Here is a 25,012-nt window from a genome sequence, read left to right on the forward strand (position 1 = left end):
CAAATAACTCAATATAAGTCTTGGTAAAGTCCATTTTGTTGTTTCCCACATGTTCAGCTTTTTCTCTCCCAGTTTCTTTTTTTTTTTGTTAAACTTTTTATTAGAAACCGTTGATACACAATAAAATACAGACAAGGGCCTACAACCACCAGGGCCGGCCGCTATAGAGCCCGAGGGCCCGCAGTGCAACGCCACACATTCAAATGATCCAGAGGCAAAGCTCCCGGCAGTTCGTGAGCACATGTAACAGGCCGTGGCCATAGGCCAGGAGCATTCGGAATAAACAGTTTCATTTTTTATTAAATATAAAACACACTCAAGGCAATGAGAGTCTGAAATAGCAGCGTGCTCTTCCCAGGAGGGGGAATAACGTACAGTGTCCAAAGCAGGTCTTATCTGGAAGCGGTAGAGGGGGGCAACGGGAGAACAAAGCATGGAACACATCTCACACCATCCCGCGGAATGCGTGGCTAGGGGGACAAAGCAATATCGATCTCTAATGGCAGAGGCGGGGTGCAGATACGTCCTCGATATAAATTCCATGGACCCCATACCTTAGCCCACTTCCCTGGCTTGCCTCTCGCCACATACACCGTCTTTTCCCTAAACATACACCAGTCCATATTCTCCTTCCATACCTCGATCGTGGGCGGCCTCGGGGAGCCCCACAGCTGTGCAATGTTACGCTTAGCCACCATGTACCCCAAGGTCACCCACTGCGTCTGTGCCGCATTACAATCATTCGGTTCCCAGACATTCAACAAGCACCTCCTAGCCTCTGGCAACAGAGCAACGTGCGTGACCTCCTCCATTACGGTGTGTATACCGTTCCAAAATCGCACAACCTCCGAACATTCCCATAAGATATGGAGAAAGGTACCCGACAGGCCACATCCACGCTTACACTGTCCATCCAGCGAGTAACCCATACGCAGCAAACCGGGCCCCGTGACATACACTCTATGAAGGATCTTCAGCTGTACGAATTGTAAGCGGGCCGGGATCGCCACCTCTTTCAGGGAGGCCACCGCCGATACCCAGTCCTCGTCGTCCAATTCCAAAACATCGCCTGTCCAAGCGTCCCGCAGACGGAGCAGCAAGTCCGCGCGATCATTAATGAGTTTCTTATAAATCAGAGAAATAGTGCTGTCGGGCACGTAGCCATCCAACACTCTATCCTCCAGTGGGGAGTACTCGGGGATAGCAGCAACGTCTGGAAAAACCGAACACAGCGCATGGTAGACTTGAGCATACCGGAAGTACTCTCTATCGTTTAATTTATATTCAGTTTTAAGCATTTCAAACGTTTTGAAAGACCCCTTCGCCCAAAGATCACCCACCTTACATATACCAATCATATCCCATTTCTCAAAGCCTTTCTATCTCCACAAACAGCCCAACCGCTCAGAGGCATACAACGGCGTCGCCCGAGTCAAGCGATCCCTCCACCCCATCGCAGCTTTCGCCGCGTGCCACACACGTACCGTAACCTGCGTGGGTCCTGTCAACCGCGTGCCCGGAGTCACCGAGTACAGCGCCCTATTATAGTCCCCACCCGGGAGCAGAAATGTATCCATCTCGAAGGCCGGATTCAAGGCAGGACCGTATATCCCGTGGTTCACCGCCGCCAACTGAGACGCCCAATAGTATCGTTTAATATCGGGGAGGGCGACCCCCCCCATCGTACCAAGGGAGCGTCAACTTGGCGAGAGCAATCCGCGGCCGCCCGTCCCAAAACAGTTGGCGCTGAAGACCCTCCACCTCCCGGAAATAACGGGCTGGCACGACATCTAGAGTATTTTGCAAAGCGTACAAGAAGCGAGGTAGTGACATCATTTTAAACAATGCCGCCCGTCCAAGTGGCGAGAGCGGAAGCTGTCGCCACCTCGCGACGTCGGCCTTCAATCGCTGGAGGGGAGGGAGAAGGTTTCGCTCATAGCGGACCGCGGGATCCAGTGAGATAAAGATTCCCAAATATTTGAACCCCAGGGTAGCAATCTGGATAGGGCAATCCCGTGGCAGGAGGGGGGCCTCACCCGAGAGGACGTAAACACACGACTTGGCCCAGTTGATGACCAGGCCGGAGTTGCGACCAAAGGAATTCAGTACGTCCACCAATACAATCAGCGACTGTCGGGGAGAGGTGAGATACAGAAGGATGTCATCCGCGTAAAGGGAGACACGGTCTTCAAACTCCGGCGTCCATCTAATGCCTCGCAACGACGGCTCCCAACGCAACCAGGCGGCGAGAGGCTCCAAAGAAAGTGCAAAGAGAAGGGGTGATAATGGACATCCCTGCCGCGTACCTCTCCCCAGTGCGAAGGGAGCCGACACCCTACCATTCACCACCACCTGAGCCAGAGGGTCAGCATATAGTAATTTTACCCAACCAATAAATTCAGGGCCGAACCCAAATTTCGCCAACACGGCCCAAATATATGGCCACTCCAAAGTGTCGAACGCCATAGTAGCATCTAAAGATGCCAAGATGGCCGGCTCACGTATAAATTCCGCTCTAGCCAGCACGCCGTGCAACCGCCTCAAATTTAGAGCGGTGTTCCGGTGAGGTATGAAACCGGACTGATCCTGATGAATCAAGTCGCCCACGACCCGAGCCAGTCGATTAGCCAATACCTTAGCCAGAATTTTGGGTTCTGCGTTCAGTAGCGAAATGGGCCTATAAGAGGCGCAGCGATCTCGCGGCTTCCCCTCTTTGTGTATCACAACTATGTTGGCGAGGCGTTGGTCATGGGGGAGGAAGCCCGCCGCACGTGCCGCGAAAAACATGTCCCGAAGATGCGGCGCTATCTTATCGGGACGCAACTTATATAGTTCGATGGGAAGACCATTAGGACCCACCGCTTTACCCGATGCGATCGAGCGAGTGGCCAGAGCGATCTCATCTGACGACAACTTCGCCTCCATCAATACTGCATCAGCCTCTGATAGGGTTGGCAATGCAATGTCTCTAAGCAACAGATGAGAATCCTCCTCCGAACGCACAGATACCGGAGAGTATACCCCGCGGAAATGAGCCGCGAAGCAGTCAACGATCTCCACCGGGTCAATCACACGCACTCCATCCATTCTCTCCACAACGGGCACCACCCTGCTCGCTCTCTCCTTCTTATCCAACCAAGCAATCAACTTTCCGGCCTTGTCCCCCACATCATACAGTCGTCTTTGCTGCTCTCTACTCATCCCTTTAGCGGCTTCCGTGACTAGCGCTCTATAATCTGATTGTTTGAGGCTGAGAACATGCACTTTCTCATCAGTAACTCCCCGCTCCAAGTCCTCCTCCATTTCAGCTATTTCAGTTTCCAGGCGAACCACCTCCGCTCTCTCACACCTCTTAGCATGGGAGATAAGGGACAGGGCCTGCCCCCTGATCACCACTTTATAAGCCTCCCATAGGGAGACGGCCGACGGCACCGACCCCACATTATCATTGAAGTAGTGATCAGTGGACTTGACCAGCTCCGCGCGGATCTTAGGGTTACGTAGATACCAGGGGCTAATGGGTGCCACTCTCCCCTCTGCCCCAGGGACAACCTTCAGTTGCAACCATATAGGGGAATGATCAGAAATACCTCGGGCTAAATGACGCACCTCCCCAATCATCCCAGCCTGGATCGCTGGCATAAGCATGTGATCAAGTCTCGAGAGACTCCCATGGGCCCCCGAGTGAAAGGTATACTGCGCCTGACCCGGGTGCATCAATCTCCAGCAATCTACAAGTCCCAAAGTGTCCAAAAAGCCACCCAACCAGGCCTGAGCCCTAGGGAGATCCCTGGGGGGGTGACGGTCCTCCAACCCGGAGACAACGGCATTAAAGTCACCCCCAACACCAAAACCCCCCCAGGGAGTCCCAGGACCAAATGCCCCAAATCAGCAAATGTAGCCGTCTGCAACCCCGGAGGCACATACACAGCGACGAGCGAGATAGTCCTACCCTCCCATCTCCCCACCAGTGCCACATAGCGCCCCCTATCATCGTGAAGCACCTCATCAACTTCCAATGGGAGAGAGGCCCTAACCAAAATGCCCACTCCCCTAGAGCCAGAAGTGAAACCAGAGTGAGCGGCAAGGCGGTAGCCCCTCCTATTTAGGACATGGAAGGAGTTCCCAATCAAATGTGTCTCCTGCAGGAAAACAATGTCGGGCGAAATCCGCTTCAAGAACTGCAACACCACCCCGCGCTTGATCCTGTCCCCAAGTCCATTCACATTCCACGAAAGGATTCTCAATCCCCTACCCCCCATCCCACTCCCGTGCATGATACCCACATCCCGGAAAGCACAACCCGGATAAGTCAGCAGAGAACTTCACATTGCCTTGCGAAACAAACAAACAATCCCCAACAACCCCCCTCCCCCACAATCCCCAAACCACAACTCCCCCCTCCCTGCACCCCTGCTTGAGCCCAAACAGCCCCCCCAACTCGCAGTGTGCCTGTCGCCCTAGCATATACCACAAAAAGAACCCCAGAAGGAGGAAAGGACCCCAATAAGCTCCCCACAACCCCCGGGCATTTGGAGGGCATATTGTGCCAATTTAGGGTCCAGTTGAGCCAAGGTACAAAACGTCACCAGTTCAGTCCATCACCAGGAACCAAGTTCTAATCCTGCTCCACCAAATCCCGTTCGCTCTCCGCCATCCGACTGTCTCGATCCTGTCCCCGAGGCAGGGCATCCAACCAGTCTCCAACCGCCTCCGGCCGGTCGAAAAAATGGGAACGACCCTTGAACTCAACCCGCAGCTTTGCCGGGAATAACATCGCATATTTCAGCTCCATGTCCCTCAAGCGCCGTTTGACACCCAAAAAACCCAGCCGTTGTTTCTGGACCGCTTGCGTGAAGTCCGGGTAAAAGCTGACATTGGAGTTCTCAAACTTCAGCGGCCCGGCAACCCTCGACGCCTGAAGGATAGCATCCCTATCCCGAAAGTTAAAGAGTCGGGCGATTATAGGCCGCGGGGGAGCACCCACCTTGGGCGCACCACCCGGAATCCTGTGGGCCCGCTCCACCGCAAAGAACTTGCTCAGTCCCTTAGGCGCGAGACGATTGGTCACCAGGTCCTCAACAAAGAGATCCGCAGCAGATTCCTCCGATCTTTCCGGCACTCCAATGATACGAACATTGTTCCGTCTAGCCCTGCTTTCAGAGTCCTCAAGTCGACGGTCCGTCAGATCACTGGCTAGCCGCAACCTACGGACCTCCGTCTGCAGGGCGGCCACGTCCACAGTTAGACTCGACGCCGCTTGACTCAAGGAGTCGACCCGCTCGTTAGTTTTGGACAGGTCTGCCCTGACCAAATTCACATCGATCAGGACCGCGTCCAGTTTATGAGCCAGGGTATCAAACTGCTGACCCACAGCGGTCTTCATCTCCTCAATGGCGCCCATGACGTCAAGCAGGGTCAACTCCGAAGATGGGCCGGAGACCTCCTTAGACCTCTCAGGCGATTTATGCAAGCCACCAGGGGATCCCTTTGCCTGCGCATATCGATCCATGTTATTGACCTGGGTATAGGCACCCCTCTGGGTTGACTTGGGTTTCGACTTGTCTCCGTCTAGTCTCGCCGCCATCGTCCGGAGGCCACCAATGCCGGCACCCGCCCGCACCAGGAAAAAAAGGGGGGGACCAGGTAGCTAATTCAATTGAGCACAGCCGTCGCCGAAAGTCGGGCCATGTAGAATCCGAGAGTCAGGCCAGACACTTCGCCGTCCGCGCCCCTCTGAAACACCAGAGTCTCTCGGCCGATATCAGAGAGTAAGCTTGAAAACGAAAGTGAAAGTGCAGGGTCCGTGGCAGGGCAAGCCCAGCCAGCCGCTGTTGTTCACTTCGTACCCGGGCACTTCACCAGCTCGAGATCGGGACCAAGGCAAGAGCAGGCCGCAAACTTCGGAGTGCAACCATTCCGGGTCCCGGCGTCCGATCTGAATTCGGAAAACGGGTGACACCTTAGCGCAAGTTCATCTGCAAAAGCCCGTCAAATAAACCAGGATTAAGTCAGGATAGACGTGGGAGGTTGCGGAGGCCCTCGGGAGCCGTAAGCCTACGCGGCCATCTTGGTTGCGCGCTAGGCTCCTCCCCCTCTCCCAGTTTCTTACTGTATTGTCTTTTATTCTCTTGTCTGTGTGTGATGGCACTGAGGCAAAGGCCTGAACTTATTCAGCTTCTCGATGCTTCCGTTTTATCTTATTAACAAATTCAGCAGCTTATTGCAGTTCTTGAAAGCTGTACTCCTTCTATATCAATTTACCTTAACTGCTCTCGGTACAGCATTTCAAATTGCATGTTCACCTTGCTGGAGTTTTTCTTTACGGATAAGAATGTATGGCATGAGGAGAGGAACTAACTAATATACCGTAAGATCATGAATAATGGCCCTGAACTGGCCTCATACAGAGCAGAATTTGCTGAGATTTGGCCTGTCCTTAAACATAAAAAGATCCCTTGTCTCCAGCATATTAACGCAGTTAGTATTTGTTTAGACTTCCGGAGCTGTGGGTAACCCCGGAAACCTACTGTTCTGGGCTATCAAAGAAAGAACTCCTCTCCCTGATATGTATACAGAATTCTCAATCAATTTCGAGTTCTACAGCGGTGGGTAGGCTGACTTCAGAGTTCCTCATAGTTAAACCAGACCCAAAACTTGAGGAATTTATGGACCAAATTGAACCTCCGCTTGCCCGAAAGCTATACATTCAGTTAAGACATGGTACCCTACCAGTTAGGTCCTTCTCATCTAAGTGGCAGACGCAGAACCAGGAAATTTGTCCTGCATGTAACTATAAAACGGAGACTGTTGCACATGTGTTGTTCTTCTGTCCTGCCTACTATGTAATCAGAAAACGTTGGTTGATTCCCATTTGCAGGAACTTGGGATTTCACCATTTTATGCAGGCTTGTAGGTCTTTAACTTATGACACCCACCCCCCTATTGTCTTTGCAGTATCTCGCTATCTATATAACATGTGGCGTAGGAGACGAATGTTTTTAAATTAAATTTTGTACTTATTCCTCTTTCACTGATAATTTGTAGTTTAATTCCTCTTTTAAACTTTTATGCTTATTTATTGTTTTATTGTATTTGCTGATGTACTTATGTGTTCTTTTATGGTCTTAAGACCGAAATAAAGTTATCACTGACTGACTGACTGAATAATGGCCGGACCCTCTGACGGTCCTCCGACAACGCTGGGAGGGGGATGTGAAACATCTAGATGACGACGAATGGCAGGAGGCCGCAGCCACCCCCGGGAAGGTAGCCATTCACTCGCGTTTTAGGTTGGTATAGCTAAAGATCCTGCACAGAACATACTATGCCTACACTACACTACACCAGTAAACATGGGAAGATCAAACTCTCTGCTATGACTGAGGGGATGCAAGCAGGAGGGTACCTTCTTCCACATGATGTGGGGATGCCCGGTGCTGCAGGAATACTGGGAAGCAGTGCTGTCCTGTATGTGGGAGGTATATAACCTAGACACAACTATGTCGCCAAGGTGGTGCCTTTTGAATATATGGGGTGAGATGACCATCACAAGCAAACGTCGTCTCTGGGTGACATTGGGGTTCCTGGTGGCCAAACGTAATATCGCCAAGATATGGAGAGCCACAGTGTACCCTTCGCTGCATGAATGGAGGATGGATATTGATTAGTGCATGCTGGCAGAGAGATCTGTATACGAGAGTTGGGGCTGTCCTCATACATGGACTAGAATCTGGGGGAAGTGGAATGAAAACCGAGGTATGATATGCATGCCTGTGCCTCGTGGGGAATTGTTCAAAAATGCCTTAGGGGTTGTACGAGAAACTTGGGGTGAGGGGGAAAATATTGAGATATATGTACTAGAAAACAGTCGATACTTTCGCCCCACGTATATAGTAATAAGTGGTGTAGTGAATGTAAATGTCACTGTATTGCAATGTGTGTTTTTTGCAATACAAAGACTTCTACAAAAGAAAAAAAAATGCATGGCATTCCTATTTAGCCGGTTTTGGGAAATCTGGGCACAGAGCCATCTGGTCACCTTGGTACATTAGCATCCTCTTTTCTCTGGCCATCCTTAGCTCTTCGCCTCTCCCACGAAAAATCAAAATACAGGCAATGATGTGCGTCTGGGGCGCCCCAGGTGGTGATCTCTGCATCAGTGTTCTGTGCGTCAATTCCATGATAAATATTGGAGAGAAACACTCTTTTTCAAACCAGGCTGTTGTCAACAATTCCTCCACAGTGCGCTCCATTGGTCTTGAGTCCGCTGTCTACCATACTCCAACAATTTGAATGTTTCTTCGTGAGCATGCCTTCAGGCCTTTATTTGTATTGCATATGATGATGTTTTTCTCCAATGCTTGTATTTTAGTTGTGTTCTCCCAGCTGGTACTCATTGTCTAATATCTGACATTCTGACACGTCCAATCTAGCTGCTCATGTATCTGTTCCGTGTTTGTTATGTTATGTTATGTTATGGAAATTTATAGAGCGCACATATACCCGGGGGTGTCTTGGCGCTAGACATAACAGTGACACAAGACTACCTTGCCCCTAATGCTGAAAGAGCCAAGTTTTCAGATGTTTCCTAAAAATCGTCAAGGAGCTAGCATTTCTGAGGGAAAAAGGAAGGGTGTTCCACAATTTAGACGCTCCATAAAAGAAACTGCGTCCACCCCAGTGGGCTTTGAAGATTCTTGGAACAGCAAGTAATCGAGCTCCAGTGGAACGCAGCTGTCTGGTGGGACGGTACCAAGAAAAATGATCCCGCAAAAAAGACGGACGAATACCATGCAAGGCCTTAAAGACAATGCACAGGGCTTTGAAATCGATACGCTGGGGTACAGGAAGCCAGTGAAGATTGCGGATTTCATTAGAGACAGAATGACGTTTAGGGATATCCAGTATGAGACGAGCTGCCGAGTTCTGAATCATCTGTAGTTTATGCAGATGTTGCTTCTGGGCGTTAAGGAAGAGACCATTGCAATAGTCCAACCTGGATGAAATAAGGCACGAAACTACTGTTCTCTTGGTGTGATTGGGGATGTAAGGAAAGATTTTCCTAATTTTTTTAGTAAGAAAATGCGATGCCGATACTACCGCATTCGTGTGGTGATGGAAAGTGAGTTTAGCATCCATGAGCACACCCAAGTTCTTTGCCTTGACCACCGGATTGGGCGGGGAGCCCAACTCGACAGGCCACCACAGATCATTCCACGGGGGCTGTATACTGCCGAAGATAAGAACTTCCGTTTTACTGGAGTTGAGCCTCAGGCAGTGTGCTGTCATCCACCTATTAATTGCGCTCATACAATTCCTGAACTGCGGAGCCGGGGAGTGTTGAGATTTGGAGGCTACCACCACAATCTGAGTGTCATCGGCATAGGTGGTCAGGCTGAAACCAAAATCCCGAATAAGGGGTGCTAGTTCAGAGACATATATGTTAAAAAGTGTGTGGCTCAAAGAACTACCTTGCGGGACACCACATGGAAGGGTGTAGGGATTTGAGTTAAAACCATCCATGGATACGGTGGATCTTCGATCAGCGAGAAAGGAGGCTATAAGTGCTCGTGCTGAATCTCCTAGTCCTAGCTTTACCAAACATCTCTGCAGGAGACGGTGATCCACCGTATCAAATGCAGCAGAAAGGTCGAGGAGCACCAGAGCTGCTGCACCTCCACCATCCATAACTGCCCTGATCTCCTCGGAGGCTTTAATCAATGCCAACTCCGTGCTATGATCCTTGCGAAAGCCAAATTGGGTGTGATCCAATAGGCCATTGGCATTGATAAATAGGGACAATTGGTTTTTCATTATTTTGTCCACTATCTTTGCTGGCAGCGGCAATCTGGCAATGGGCCGATAGTTGGTGGGATTAGTCGCATCAAGCGTAGGTTTTTTTAATAAAGGTAGAATAGATGTCTGCTTCCAGCTAGTCGGGAAAACACCAGAGGAGAACATCAGGTTATAAATATCGGTGAGTAGAGGACTCACCGAATGTACCAGTTCTTGATAGACCCTTGGGGGGCAGGGGTCTAAAGGTGAACCCGATTTAGCTTGAAGGACAAAGTTTCTCACTATGTCTATCGAAATTGCGGAAAACGCAAATGGTGGATGCTTGTTAATGCTTGGGCTATTTGGGCATGATACTGGGCTGGGATCCGAAGCTTCCCTAAAAGCATTAAAAATATCTAAAACATTAGATTTAAAAACCTCGGCCACCTCGTTGCAGAATTCCTGGTTGACCCTCCTGCCCGAGTTGATGGGTATCGAGAGCTTATTAATCACTGCAAACAGTTCTTTGGAGGAGTTGGCAGCAGACTCAATCTGAGAGGTGAAATATCTTTTTTTTTCAGATATGAGGAGTTTTTTATATTTGGATAATGCCGTTTTGTATGCTAATTTCTGTGGCTCATCATAGTTAATCCGCCACCGTCTTTCTAAACGACGACAGTACTGTTTTTCCAGACGAAGACAGTCGGAGAACCAAGGGGCGGAAGGTGTAGACCTATTTGCTGAGCAAGTTCTTTGAGGAACTGAAGCATTCGCTGCATCCTGTAGCCAATTAGTATAGCTATCCACGGCCGGGTCTACTTGGTCCTGTGGGGAGGGATAGGAGGATTCTAACAGAGCATTAAAGGACAGTAAGTCTGCTTTGTTCCATGCTAGTCCAACAGAGGCAGAGCGTTTGCTAGCAACCTCCTTGGCTTCACTGCGTATGGGAAGCGAGAATTTAATTAGGGAGTGGTCTGACCAAATTAAAGGAAGCGTTTCCTCAATCATAAGACCCTGAACTGAGGAGAACACACCATCTAGTGTGTGCCCAGCCATATGTGTGGGGGATTGCACCAATTGAGAGAGTCCAAAGGAACTAAAACTATCCAATAGCTCTGCCGTATCTTTGTTACCTGCATCCTCTAAATAAAAGTTAAAATCCCCAAGGATGATAAAATCGGAGTTTAAAATAGCTGATTCAAATAGACTGCGTAGATTGGTTAAAAACGTAGTGTGGGGCCAGGTGGTCGGTAGAGAAGAATTCCCTTAAGCGTTAATTTGGGATGAAGTGTAAGCGAGAAGTGGAGGCCTTCATAGAGGGAGGAGGAGATGGAATGATGAGCTGACGGGAACTGATCCCTGAGAATAATGGCGACTCTACCACCACGCTTAGCAGACCTATCTTCTCTAATCACTTTGTATCCCATGGGAGTGGCCGGAATGAAGTCAGGGTCAGATGCTGCATCAGCCCAGGTCTCTGTTATAAATAATATGTCTAGGGCCAAGTACTCTATCATATGAGCAATTTCGTACTTGTGCTTGCCCAATGACCTAGCATTGATAAGTCCGCTTTGAAAAACAGGCTGGATCTGTGGCAAGGTCTCCTCTAGCCGCTCATGAGCGCGGAGTGCCCACACCGGTCTGGGGAGGGGGAGAGTGAATCCACAGGCACAGTTAGTTATCGTTTCCCCGGGATATAAAATGCAGCAAGTCAGCTCCCTAGGATGTCTCAGGGCGTGTAGAGCACTGCTCGTATATTTTAAAGTAGAAGATGCAGTAAGCGGAGCCCTGGGCACGGACTTGGCGCGGACGGGCGCAGACGGGCTTGCCTTAGGCGCGCCAGCGGCGCGCCTGCTGCGCGCGTCCATGGCGCGTCCGCCCCATGGGTGCTTATGAACCCTTCCGGTGAGCGCCAAGAGCGTGAGCGACCGGAAGCGGAAGGAGGCAGTATAGCTGAGTGTTGCAGGGTCCGCCCTCCGCTCAATCGGCACAGCAGCCGTGACGGAACGGGGCGGCCCCAACACCAGCAAACAGAAGACAATACAACAGTAAGTAAAATAATGGCTAAGAACACGTTAAAAATTCAATAAAAGTACAATACAAAGATGCTGTTCGTAACCCCAAACAGAACAGTCCCCCAAGCTTCTAAATGAAGGTGCAAAATGTCAAGTGCAAAATGGCAGTGAAATAGCAGCGTATTTGATTGACTTTCAGTGCCAGCGAGTTTATCTTTGAGTCAATCGATTTTAAGTTTTGCTGCATGTTAAGTAAGATTGTCTTCAAATCAGGATCGCTGCTTGATTTTTCTTTATCTGCATCCTCTTGCTCCATTTGTGCTTCTGCATCCTTGGCAGGCCTAGGTATTTTCTCCTGGCTATACAATAGTTTAGCTTCTTTATCATGCTTACCCATGCTGAGGCCCCACACCCCTTCAGTGGTTCTTTCTGAGTAAGACTCTTAGTGCCTCCTGATCCCCCAAGTCAGGCATTCAGCTGTTGTCTTTTCACCTCTCCAGATTGCTTCAATTTGTCGGTCGGTCCTATTGGCGACAGCCCCTCATTAGGTCTCGGCTTGGCGAAAGCAGCGCATGCACTGCTCTGTCATGCAGAGGCCTTTTGGAATCGATACGATTCCAGCGTGCACGGGGGGGGACACAAACGAGACAGAAGATGTGCACGCGGGGATTGGATGCTTTACTGGCGGCGTGATACACTGGGGACTTTTTTTTTCGCCGCCAGTAAAGGCAGTCCCCGCGTACACATCTTCTGTCCGTCCCATGACGGGCCACGCTTGTTGACAATCTGACCTCTATTCCTCAGCGGGCGGGCATCCCTACAGACCGACGGTGACGCTTCCCTCGGTGCCTCCTCGAGAACTTGCGACACAGGCGCACGTTAGAAATGGCTGCCTTCTAAAGTGGGGCCAGAGACCAAACCTACCATGGAATTGTCTCCCCTGTCCCGTCACTGTGCCGAGTATTTCTGGCCGCTACATGTATAACCGAGCCCTGTTGACAACACGTTTTTTTTTAGGTTTTTTTTTTTACCTTAAGCCAGCCAATTTGTTTTTCTTTTCCCTGCTCTCCATTGTACCCAAGTGTCTGAAGCGAGAATGCATCTTCCGATCCCTTTTTGAGAGAGCGCTGATAGAGTGAAATTCAATCTATAGTGAATTTTCTTTTTCTGATGTGCCAATCTGCCCGTTCATTTCCATTGCCTGTCACACTTGTTCCGGAGAACGTGGCCCCGTGCTGCTCGAAACCAAGGTGACATTTCCTTCCCGCTCCCCAGAATTAATAACAGGCCTCGTGTTCATGTGATCTTTGCTCCACTGTCTACTTCTAAATTGTTAAAGCTACACGTGGTTTTAATTGGTGTCGGTACTGTATGTGTGTAACTGGGCAGTGTGGTCAGCCTTCCATTAAGCTTGTCACCGCAGGAATCCATGTCTCTAGACCTGGGTTCTTCTTACTTTGAAGTTACTCCAGCTGGTTCAAAGGAAGAAACCCAAGACTACAATTCCCAGAACACAAAGGGTAATACATTTAAAGTCCAGCACTGAAAAAAGGTGACAATACTTCCTTTCCTCTCTCATCTTCATGCAATAACCCCTTGTGGTTTTATAGGACAGAAGGCACTTACGTAGACAAGTTTTAAACATTGGATCTGACTGTTCTAGCGGCCATGTCGCCACAACCATGAGATTGATTGAGTTTTAAGTCAACAGCCTTAAGCATACTGGAACTTGTAATTTCAGTTTGTAAATATAGGCCCGCATGTGGAAAAAGGAGACTGTCTGATGAGTACAGTCTTAACATGGGTCACTCTTGCAACAACGCAGTTTCCAAACCTCCAAATCATTGCTTTCTAGTGTGCTAGTCCAGTTACTTCAACGGAAGCAACACAAGCTCATAACCCCCAGAATGCATTTGTTTAATCACTCTGTTCTTGCACAGTGGAAGGCCCATTACAAAGATCCAAAGGCCATCTTTCACTGGCTTACTGCTGTATTTGTAAGTTAAACTGGTACAAACAAGAGGACATATTTTTGCAGACAGTGTTATCATGTGTAAACATGTTAAAGTAATGAACTAATACTATAATAAAATGCTCTACATTATGCCGCATAATTTCTACATAATTTTGTCATCCTGCCACATAATTTGGTCCTCCCCTAGCACATAATACTAGTCGCCCTGGTTATTGCGTCGTGATCATTAGTGGGGAATGTGAGTTCATGTAATGGTTGATGGGGTACATGGATAGGCGAGAGGAGATCACATATTGCTAGGTTGCAGGGGTATAGTTTCAAAGAAGGAGGTTGTAATACATGAGGGGGTGTTGATGGCAAATACAATAATGGAGAGTTGCAGAGAACCAAGATTTAAAAACGGAGGACCTGATTATAATCTTACAATGGTGTTCAGAATGATGTCAAACGTATTACTGTAAGTCTCATAACAGCTTGCATCTATATTGCGGGATGTCAGTTTATGTGCCATGAAGTATGTATACTGCTCACTACACTAACCCTGGACTGCACCACACTGTGCCCTGTTACGCATTGCCAACGTTGGTAGTTGAATATAAAGGATCTAGGACAGTTAGACAAAAATGTACTCTAATTGCCAAAGGGATACTCGTCAGATGGTATTACCTAATCTAAACAGACTGGTACTTGGTCACTCACTTAACAAGCATTAATAATGCAATAGGTCTCACCTTTCATTAAGTTAAAACCATTTGCTCTGCTATATAATACCATTAGCAAAGCAAATGGTTTTAACTTAATCAAAGGCGAGACCTATTGCATTTTCAATGCTTGTTTATTACTGTTGTGCCTCAGGAAAAAAGCAGTGTCTCAAGGGGATCAGGTTCGCCGTTGTGTCCGCCATGTTAGTCTGCCATACATTAATCGCAGTATTGACTGCTGTGTGGCCCTTCACCTCTCCTATTACCCTTCCCCCCATTCAGGAGCCTAGTATTTTTCTGATATATATATATATATTCACTGAAAACACAAAGGTTAAAGTAATGTTTTGCAGGTGAATTTGTCAATGACATCATTAATGTTTTGAACTAAAAAAACCACACAAATTCAGCAGTTATAGTTTACAGCACTGACTATAACTTTCGCCACCACCATGCACTGCTTGCAACCTCACATATGTTATCACTCATGACATGTTCTACGACATCGGTTATGACATCACTGATGACATCTCAGGGCGGCCGATTTCGCCCATATAGTTGTTGGGGTCCATAGGGGAGCACAGTGACCCCAGCAAGCTCCCTGCATACAGCAGTAGCTGGCATTACTCCTTCCAGCAGGGAGCAGCTACTAATTCTGATCCCTGCGGGCAGGATTAAAAATTTCCATCTATTTCCATTCCTATTTTTGCAGTGCGGTCATGAAAATTAATGAAAAGTCCACTCCTAGGAGGCGGGTGCGGAATTGGTGTTTGGTTTTGCTTGGCAGGAGTTTTTAAAATGCTCCCGTCAAGCAAGTGCAAACACAGGTATCCCTGCCCATGCCGCTACGGGCAGGGAAACAACTATGTCCCGGGAAGGGGTCCCAGGACATTCCCTGAGCCGGCCACGGGCCCATTAATGGCTCAGGGAGGGAGGCCTGGGGCTTATAATAAATAAATACGGCCCAGACGCCATTTTTTTCCTGATCCTTCAAGAGTCTCATGGGTGTGCTACGTTATTTTGCAATTTTTTTTTCTTTTTTGGCCCATGGAGAAGGGCCCGAGGGGACCTAGCGGGTAAGGCTGCCTCCATATATCTTTATTTTTTCACAACTTCAGAATAGAGGTCTAATTCCTCGAGTCCTGTAATGGCTACCAGCAATATTTTCCTCATTTTGCTGGCAGCCAGTCAGAACGCTCGCTCCTGCAGGAGTCTGACTCCTGCGGTAGCGCGATTGCCCCTAGGAAAATAAAGCTCCTTGAGACAATCAGCACTCTTTATTTTTAAGTTGGCGCTCCCCCGAGCTAAAATGTAAAATTATAGTTTACCCTAAATTTCTCACCAAAATCCCAATCTACGGACCTATGTCTATCTTACTGTTTAATTTGGTGTGATTTCTTTCAGCAGTTTTTGCTGTAGCCTGTCTTAACCCCTTGGCTGCGGCGGGAATTCCGCCGCAGCGCTGGGGGGGGTTTGGGGGCAGCGCGGTGGCGCTGTGCTCATGACGGAGCCACTCCGTCATGAGCCACGGTTGAGCTGTGCTCATGACGGAGTGGTTCCGTCATGACTCCGCCCACTGCGCTAATCGCCCGCACAGGCGGGGAATCAGCGCAGCGTGGGAAGAGCGGCGGCCAACGGCCGCAGCATGACGGAACCACTCCGTCATGAGCACACGGCACCCGTGGCTCATGACGGAGTGGTTCCGTCATGAGCGCTGAAAGGGTTAAAGAAGTCTGTGGAAAGTCCATGAGGATTTTGTATTTGGACCCACCCTTTTTTCTTTGCCCCCGCTTGATGGATCACCCCATAACGTTCCAGGAAGGAGCAGAGGTGGATGAACTCTTTTTTTGGAAAGTTTTGTGAAGATTTTTCAAACGGGGCCAAAGTTATTGGCAAACCAAAAAACGATATAGAGAAGCAGACAAATGATCACTACCTAGTGGCAATCGCCACTAGGTAATACATTATTTTATACTTAACATATTTGTCCCTGCATAGTTTTCTTGTTATTTGATTAGTTGCGAATGGGTTTCTGTTTTTTTAATTTTATTTATCAATCACAATATGTAAGTTTGATCATAGCAATTGTATTTATAAGTGCTTCACTATAGAAATATTGAGGAAAATATAAAAATGTATATATTATAAAAAATACACAAATAAATTTACTTTTTGTACAGCAACACCTGAAATTCTGGATTTCTAACTATCTATCCATACACGCACATATGGAACTTTATACAATACAATTTTATATCTGTTATTTTCCGTATACATGTAAACCCTTTCTAATTAGTTATGTACCCATATATTTATTATTTATTCCTACTGTACTAAGATTTTTTTTAAACTCCAACTCCCTCTAGTGCACGACTCTGTCTCCTCCTATACCTCTCTCATTATATCCTCTACCTCCACTCTCTGATTCATCCCAAACCTCATTCTCTACCTCCATTCTCTAACTTATCCCAAACCTCATTCTCCTACACTGATCTCCCTAATACCCTTTCTTAACACTTCCATCCTCTGTCCTTCCTTGACTACCCCGAACCTCATTCTACTACTATGATCTTCCACATAACCCTTTCTAGATTCTTCCCTCCTCTATCCCTTTTTGACTCACCCCAAACTTAATTTACTACTATGATCTCCAAAGCAACACTTCCTAGACTCTTCCCTCCTTTGACTTATCCCCAACCTAATTGTACTACTATGACCTCCTCTAGCTCTCCTTTAACATAATTCAATCAAACTAGCAGACTCACATGTCCACCGCTCAAATTAACAATTTATATTTCCCTGTACTAATCCATCTCTAATCCTTTGGGTTCCGGAGTATCATACTACTTTCCAAAAAGTCCTTTACTGCCTCGTCAGGGGTAGTAAACGCTATATGAATACAATTACAATAACAAATATATTACCATACCGGAAAAAAACATTTTAGGGGCAAATGCACAAATCCGCTATGCTTTGTGGGTTTGTAGATTTAACTTTCACAAACATAATGGAAACAGAGGAGATCAACAACTCCCACCCTGCAACAAACCAGAATACAGCTCCCGTCCCAATCCCAGTGATTTTTGGCACAAGCAGAACACCTAGAACAGTCCACTCACCCAGACCCCTGGCGCAATACACCTCTATCCTTACAGCACACCCCGGCATTATAACGTCTCGCCCTTTATCTTGCATGCTCCTCAACTACAGATCAGCAGTACAACACGCCACAGACATTGCTGAAGTTTTGCTTAGGGAAGAAACAGACATAGCATTTCTCACAGAAACCTGTCTCAATGATCACTCCAACCCCATTCTTGACCTACTCTCCCCTCCAGGTTACAACGTCATTAGACAGGACAGACAGCTCAAATTAGGTGGAGGCCTAGCAATCGTCCACAAAGAAAGTGTCCTGATCACCGCTTTAAAACCTGCGGAAAACCGGACTCTGGAGTACCTTGGCATCGAACTTGCAGTCAAAGGCAACACCCTCATCAAATTTCACACCATCTACCAACCCCCTAGGAAGCGCACCCTCTTTGCCAAAGAAGTAAACGACCTAATAACAAACTTCTCCCCAACAGACACGAAAGATGTGTTCCTGGGTGACTTCAATATCCACTGGAACAACAAAGAAGACACCATTGTCCAGAACCTCTCCAACCTGCTTGAAATAACCAACCTAAAACAACTCTGCAATAAACCAATTCACAGCAAAGGAGCAACTCTTGACGCGATCATCACCAGTAATGAACTAGTCTCTCTGAGGTCAATCTCGCCCATTGACTGGTCTGACCACCACCACCTCATTGTTTAATATCAACTCACCTGTCAGACACCAACCAATACAATCCGACAAACCCAAGCACTGGATCAGGAACATCAATGAAGTCCCTATCTCCGAACTTGAATCCAAGATACACGCCCATCTACAGTCCCAGCCTACCAATATATCGGCCGATGACCTTACAGCTCACTTTAACTCTACAATGACGGAGGTGTTAGATCAAGTAGCACCACGCAAACTTAAACAATTGAGATCTATCAAATCTAAATCATGATTCAATGTGGATCTCAATACCGAAAGACGACTGGCTGAAAGGACTTGGAGACAAGACCCATAAACAAAGCACCTAGCACTTCTTAGGTCTGCTCGGTCAGAATATAAAAAGCACATCTTCAGAGAAAAGGCCTCATTCTTCCGCAGCCAACTAGACCAGGCTAAGAATAGACCTAGAGAACTCTTCAATATTGTCAAAAGGCAAACAAACCGCGAATCCCCGCACGAAATTATAGCAACCAAGGACCAATGCGAAGAAATTGCCAGGTTTTTCACAGATAAGATCATAAAAATTGAGCAATCCTTCATCCAAACCTCCAATACATCTTCAATCTCAACCTGCCCCCCACTACTTGCCCTCGACCAAGCAGATCCAATTCACACCAAGGACAACCAGGTCCCCAGCCAACTGAAAAATGATGCGAATTGGTCGGACTTCGAACTTGTGTCGGAAAACGAGGTCTGAAATATAATTGCGATTTAAAGCCCATCTCCCACACTATGGACCCCCTCCCAGCCACTATTGTACAAAAACTCAACCACATCATTACCCCTTTCTGGACTAAGATCATCAACTCCTCTCTCACATCAGACTGTGTACCAGACTCCCTTCAATTAGGACAAATCACACCTATACTCAAAAAACCAGGAGCCCACCCTAATGATCTCAACAATCTCAGACCTATCTCCAACCTCCCATTCATGGCCAAAACCTTGGAGAAGTGCGTTCTCCAACAACGTAACAAACATATTGATGAATTCGACCTCCTCGACACCTTTCAATCGGGATTCAGGAAAGGGTGTAGCACTGAAACAGCCATGCTTAATATTTCAGACGATATACACAGAGCCTTAGAGGAAGGTGAAGCCTGTCTTCTCATCCTTATTGATCTATCTGCGGCTTTTCACACAATTAATCACCTAGATTTACTTGAGACTCTGAAGGGCCGTTCTGGCATTGATGGCATGGTACTAAAATGGTTCGCTTCCTACCTCCAACACCGGTCTCAACAAATTAAAATCAACTCCTGTCTCTCTAAGCCAACACGAGTCGCACTCGGGGTCCCTCAAGGCTTGATCCTCTCCCCTGTCCTTTTCAATCTCTTCATGGAACCCCTTACAATCATTCTGAAAGAAGCAGGATTTAAATATCACCTATATGCAGATGACACTCAACTCTACTACCAAATCAAATCACCCAGTGACATTCAACACCTCAATGTCACACTAACCAAAATCCAATCCTGGTTTAACGCAAACCACTTAAAGTTGAACCCAGACAAAACGGAATTAATACTGTTCGCTACAAAAAGTAACCACCTTCCTATCCATGACTGGCTCAAGAACCTGGATGCCCTAAACTACTCCCTCGCTATAACCGACTCGTTAAGTCACTAGGCATTACCTTGGACAAGAACTTATCGATGAAGGAGCACATCAAAAACTCTACAAAAAGTGCGCTGTACTCTTTAAAACACCTGAAGAAAATGAAACCTTTCGTTCCCAAAGACGATTTAAAGATTGTTGTTCAATCCCTAGTCCTATCCAAACTGGACACGGGAACGCCATTCTTACAGGGACGCCAAAAGCTCACCTAGCCCCTCTAAGGTCAGTCCTTAACATGGCTGCCCGACTCAAAACGGGGGTTAGAAGGTTTGATCACATCACACCGTCCCTCCACTCCCTCAACTGGCCACCCATTGAAGGCAGATGTATCTACAAATTGGCCTGCATCACACACTAAACCCTCCACTCACATTCCCCCAACTACCTTAACAGCAAACTTGTCAAAGCTGGAAGATCCAGATCACTGAGAAGTTCCAACTCACTTCTTCTCATCCCTCCGAAATTCAAAAAGACAACCACTCAGTCCTGATCCTTTTCTGGTAACGTACCCAGGATATGGAACTCACTTCCGATTGACCTCAGGTGCAATCCCTCCTTCCTGTGCTTCAAAAGGGACCTGAAACTCATTCTCCTGAAGAAATACCTTACCGTCCTAGTCAACGAACCAAGACTCCAATAACCTAGTTGACTCCCTGCTTATTTGTCCATCATGGATAAGTGGAGATTGGACTGTTTTCAACTTCGTGAGCTCCCCCTCTATCCTTCACTGCATGCCTAATTATAATGTGTTGCTTATATCCTCATGCACCGTCATGTCCTGCTATGCAATGTACGACTACTTATAATGTTTGGCTTTTATCTGTATGCATCCCTCTGTCATGCTATGTTATGCACCTATGTATGTAAAGCGCTCTGATACCCCTGGGTCTAGCTAGCGCTATGTAAAACGTATAAAATAAAATAAATAAATAAAATTTAAAAAATTGTGTAAATAGTCCTAAGTCTTTCTGAGACACTTATTTTTTTGCTCTTTTTTTCCTGCAAGGATTTGGTGGCTACGTTTAGGTAGAGGTTTATTTTATTTTCATTTATTTTTATTTTTTGCTGCATCAGTTTACAATAATAAATGTATGAAAAAAAACGGATACATTGCCTCAGCGTGCCAAGTTCAGACCTATTCACCAATGCTTGTATTCTCTTTGTAATGACCTATGTAAGTTATATAGGTATGATTTGAAATATGTTGCCATGTAAATGTAAGAAAAAAATATGCAGTTGAATTTGCATGTCTACTTCTCCAAATAAAAACTATTTTTCTAAATAAGAGGTTGCCTGTTCCACTGCCTCCGCTGTAATAGTATATTTTTGAATAGTTAGAAGAAACTTTAATAGCAGCGCTTCCTTGAATAAGTCAGTTTCTCACAGCTTTTTCTCTTTCAGGCTTCTCCTCCAGCTGGTGCAGCCTCAACAGGCCTCTTTCATTCTGGAGAAAAACCTGAAGGAACAATCGGCAATTGAAGAGAAGTTAAAAGGCTTCGGGTTGAATGAAGCCTCTTTGACCCTGACTGCTGAGGTATGTGTGCAGCTGGCGTGTTCCTAATACACAGTCGGTGAACTCTACATCTCGCTTCGAAAGCGAGTGTGGCAGTGTTTTTCACTCTCTGTTTCTAACACTTTGCCCAGCTCTGGCTTAGGGAAGGTGAAAAGCTTCTGATGCATTGGGTCTGCACTCCTGCGCAGTCCTTCTCGCTCTGACTGTCACAATCTCTGTTTTCTTGAGTCTCACCTATACTTATCCCTACACAATACCCTCCAAAGATCACTTGTTAACCCCTCCAAGGCTCTCACGCCCTTCCACCTGTTGACACAGTTAAGTCTCTCCCTCAACTTTCCTTTTACTCCAACTCCTTTGAACGTCAAATCTTTATAATCCTGCGTCTTATGACTCCGCTCGCAATATAAGGGGCGCATTCTCCGTTTGAGCGGAGGAGCGTCGCCCTACAGGCCAGAGCTGAAAACTAAAATGGTAATAACGTGTTTATTGCCATTTTATTTTTCAGCAATTGCGCTGTCCTGAACTGAGTGACAGGACGGGGCAGGTCCAGTGCTGCCGGGCCGATTGGCAGCAGCAGGGTGCTGTGCGCTCTAAAATGCACATGTCTCTTTGGCCGGACGTCTTGCGACAGCCAGCCAGACAAGCGTATTTTAAAGTTCTGTAACCTAGCTGTCTTAGACAGCTCAGTTAGAGAAAGTGCAGGCCTCCAGTGCTCTCAGGAGCGCTGAGAGAAGCTGCTTTAGCCAATCCTGGCACTGCTCTCATGCTGTGAGAGCAGTCCCGGGACTTGTTAGTACAGTCTCCTGGTCCTGCTGCAAGAGAGACGACCTGTGGAGGAGGATGTCGCAGTGCGCGTTGAGGTAACTGGTTTTGGGGGGGGGGGGGGTTGGGCCTGCCTCACCACCCTCGGTAAATAGTAGCCACCACTGAAAAAAGCCTCTCCAGTGCCAGTTTAAAGCTTTGTATTCCACTGGCACTGTCCTTTTTGTTTTTTTACATGTCACTTCACTCATTATGACAGTCTGTGCTCAATACACATTCTGCTTGATATGTTGCAGCTTTCAATACAGTTTCCCGCCCCACACTACTTTCAGCAGCCTTGGCATCCACAGCATTGAAGTCAACTAGTTTGCCTTCTACCTGCCTCATAGATGGATAGTTCTTTGTTTCCTTTTGATACCGTATCTTTTCATCTGTTCCGCTATCTTTCGGTCTTCTCAGTGCTTAGTTGTGGTCCCTTGTGCTACCATTTGTGGAGTTTATTCCTGGTTGACATAATATCCACATTTAGTTTCTCTGTGTTAATGATCAAATAATTCATTCTTTCCCACCTTTCCTTTTACACCAGTTTCGTGTTTCCGATCGCCTAACAGCAAGCCAACATTAATGGAATTCTGGTCACTAGTTCTTAACATGGTGATACCTGCCGCCCCCACTGCGTCATGCATTCTTTCTGTGGGCAATTACTTGCCTTCATAAATTCAAGTATACAAACAAGTAAGTGAGTGTGATGCTTGAATTCATCTCAGCCACTGTTAGTTGCTCAGGGATGCATCCCACGTGACTGTATTTTTGCCCAGCATGCCACCTGAGTTTAGACCTTGCAATATGCAAATCAGTCTTCACCCAGCTCCAGTAGGAGCACTTCATCCTAAACTGCCAACCCAGGTACTCCCTGGCCCGGAACACAAGCAACTGAAGACTGGTTTCGCTCTTGCTTAGGCTATTCAGTCGGGTGCAGCTTGGTACAAGTGGCAAAGTGAGCATGTGTTTGTGCATACCTGTCACACTTAGGGCGTTGCAATGAAGTCAACAAAAAAAAGCGATGGGTGGGTATCTTTAAGTAATCTCAACCACTGTTAATTGCTCTGGCCGCATCTCAGTTTAGAGGGTTTTTTTGTATAATGCCACCTCTGATTAGACCTACAAATATGCATTTCAGCCTTGATCCTGCTCAGTAGGGAAGTCCAGCCCGAACTGCCAGGTTGGGTCCTGTTAAATAACAGGAAAGGTCTATCCAGTCTAGATAAATGGGGTCCCTTATCTCCATCATGTCTGGGACATGTAGGCAGATTTTGCACATGTATGTGGTTCACGGATCGACTGGATTTATTTGATTCTGGCGCATACTACAAAAAATAGCAGACTTGTTATTTGATCTGGCTGTGTCCATCTCAGATATACCAGAAGGCACATATTCCTTTCCTGTACCTCCTCTTCGAAATCTGTGTGTCTGTTGGGTGAGTTAGGTCTCCAGTCAATTTCCTTTGTCTAGTGTAAGTTCCTCTTTGTCCAGAGTAGTTTTCCCCGGTCCTGGGTTGCTTGTGTTACGATTTAGAGAGGACCTGGACTGGCAGTTCAGGCTAGACTGATCCAATTGGAGAAGGGTCAAGACTGATTTGCATATAGCTGGGTCCAAGCTGGGGTGACATGGTGTGAAACATAACAATGAATTGGGATGCAGCCCAGAGTAATTAACAGTGACTGAGATTATTTCAAAGATTCAATCCATAACTTTTTTGTATACTTTTCTGTGTAATAAAGCTAGTAAATGGAATAAGATCTGGATCCCCGAAGGACCCAGCTCGCCCAGAATTGTTGATGCAGGGAGAGAACTGCATTTTATCTCTGATATCTGAGCTAATCACCCGCTCCTTCCAATTGGGAGAAGTTCCCTATGAATGGAAACAAGCTGTGGTCCGCCCTTTAAGAAAAAAGCTGCATATTGACCACTCAGTACTAGAGAACCTGCGCCCTATCTCACTGCTACCTTTTTTTTGCTAAAATAGCAGAAACGGCTGTGAATATACAGCTAAATCACTTTGGCAGAAATAACCTAATGCACTCCTCACAATCAGGTTTTCGAGCTTCACATTCTACGGAGACAGCCCTCCTCCTGGCTACTGAAACCTTAAGACAGCATATGTATGAAGGCCACACAGCTGCGCTGATCTTTCTGGACCGCAGCGCAGCTTTTGACACCGTATCCCATGGCCGCCTCCTCCAAAGATTAGAGACGAGTGGAGTTAGGGGCATGGCCCTGCGATGAATGATGTCCTTACTGTCATCACGAGGTTTCCGGGTCACACAAGACGCCCACACGTCCAAGAACTTTCCCCTGTTCCAGGGCGTTCCCCATGGTTCAATCTTAAGCAACACTTTGTTCAACTTATACATGGGACCACTTGCCACTATCGTGGAAGTTCACAAGGCGTCTATTGTGTCCTATGCTGACGACACTCAGTTTATCATAACACTGTTCCAAAACCCAGGAATTACCGTCCACAGATTTTCCCGATGCATGGAGGAAGTAACAGCGTGGATGTCTAACCACTGTCTACAATTAAATGGCAGCAAAACGGAAGTGATGATAGTGGGAAAAGCTCCATCTATCTGGTCCTCAGCATGGTGGCCTGAGACACTAGGCCAACTTCCAACTCACAAAACAGAAGTCAAAAATCAGAGTCTGGCTCGACTCCAATCTGACATTTGAAAGTCAGATCCGGACAGTCACAGGCAAATGTGTGGGGACACTAAAAGTCCTGAGGAAGATCCTCGACCTATTACCTGTCAACGCCAGGA

The 25,012-nt window shown here is 47.1% G+C and overlaps 1 protein-coding gene across 1 annotated transcript in view; it reads left to right on the plus strand.

Moving 5' to 3' along the window:
• C5_1H8orf76 (chromosome 5_1 C8orf76 homolog) overlaps positions 1-25,012 on the plus strand; it is a 186,101-nt gene that overhangs the window by 156,964 nt on the left and 4,125 nt on the right. Inside the window, exon 5 of the mRNA XM_085605030.1 lies at positions 21,316-21,448. Coding sequence (XP_085461156.1) covers positions 21,316-21,448 — 133 coding nt within the window. The remainder of the gene's footprint in view (positions 1-21,315; positions 21,449-25,012) is intronic.

The sequence above is a fragment of the Triturus cristatus genome, chromosome 5_1 (genome assembly GCF_964204655.1).
Source record: "Triturus cristatus chromosome 5_1, aTriCri1.1, whole genome shotgun sequence".
NCBI lineage: Eukaryota > Metazoa > Chordata > Amphibia > Caudata > Salamandridae > Triturus > Triturus cristatus.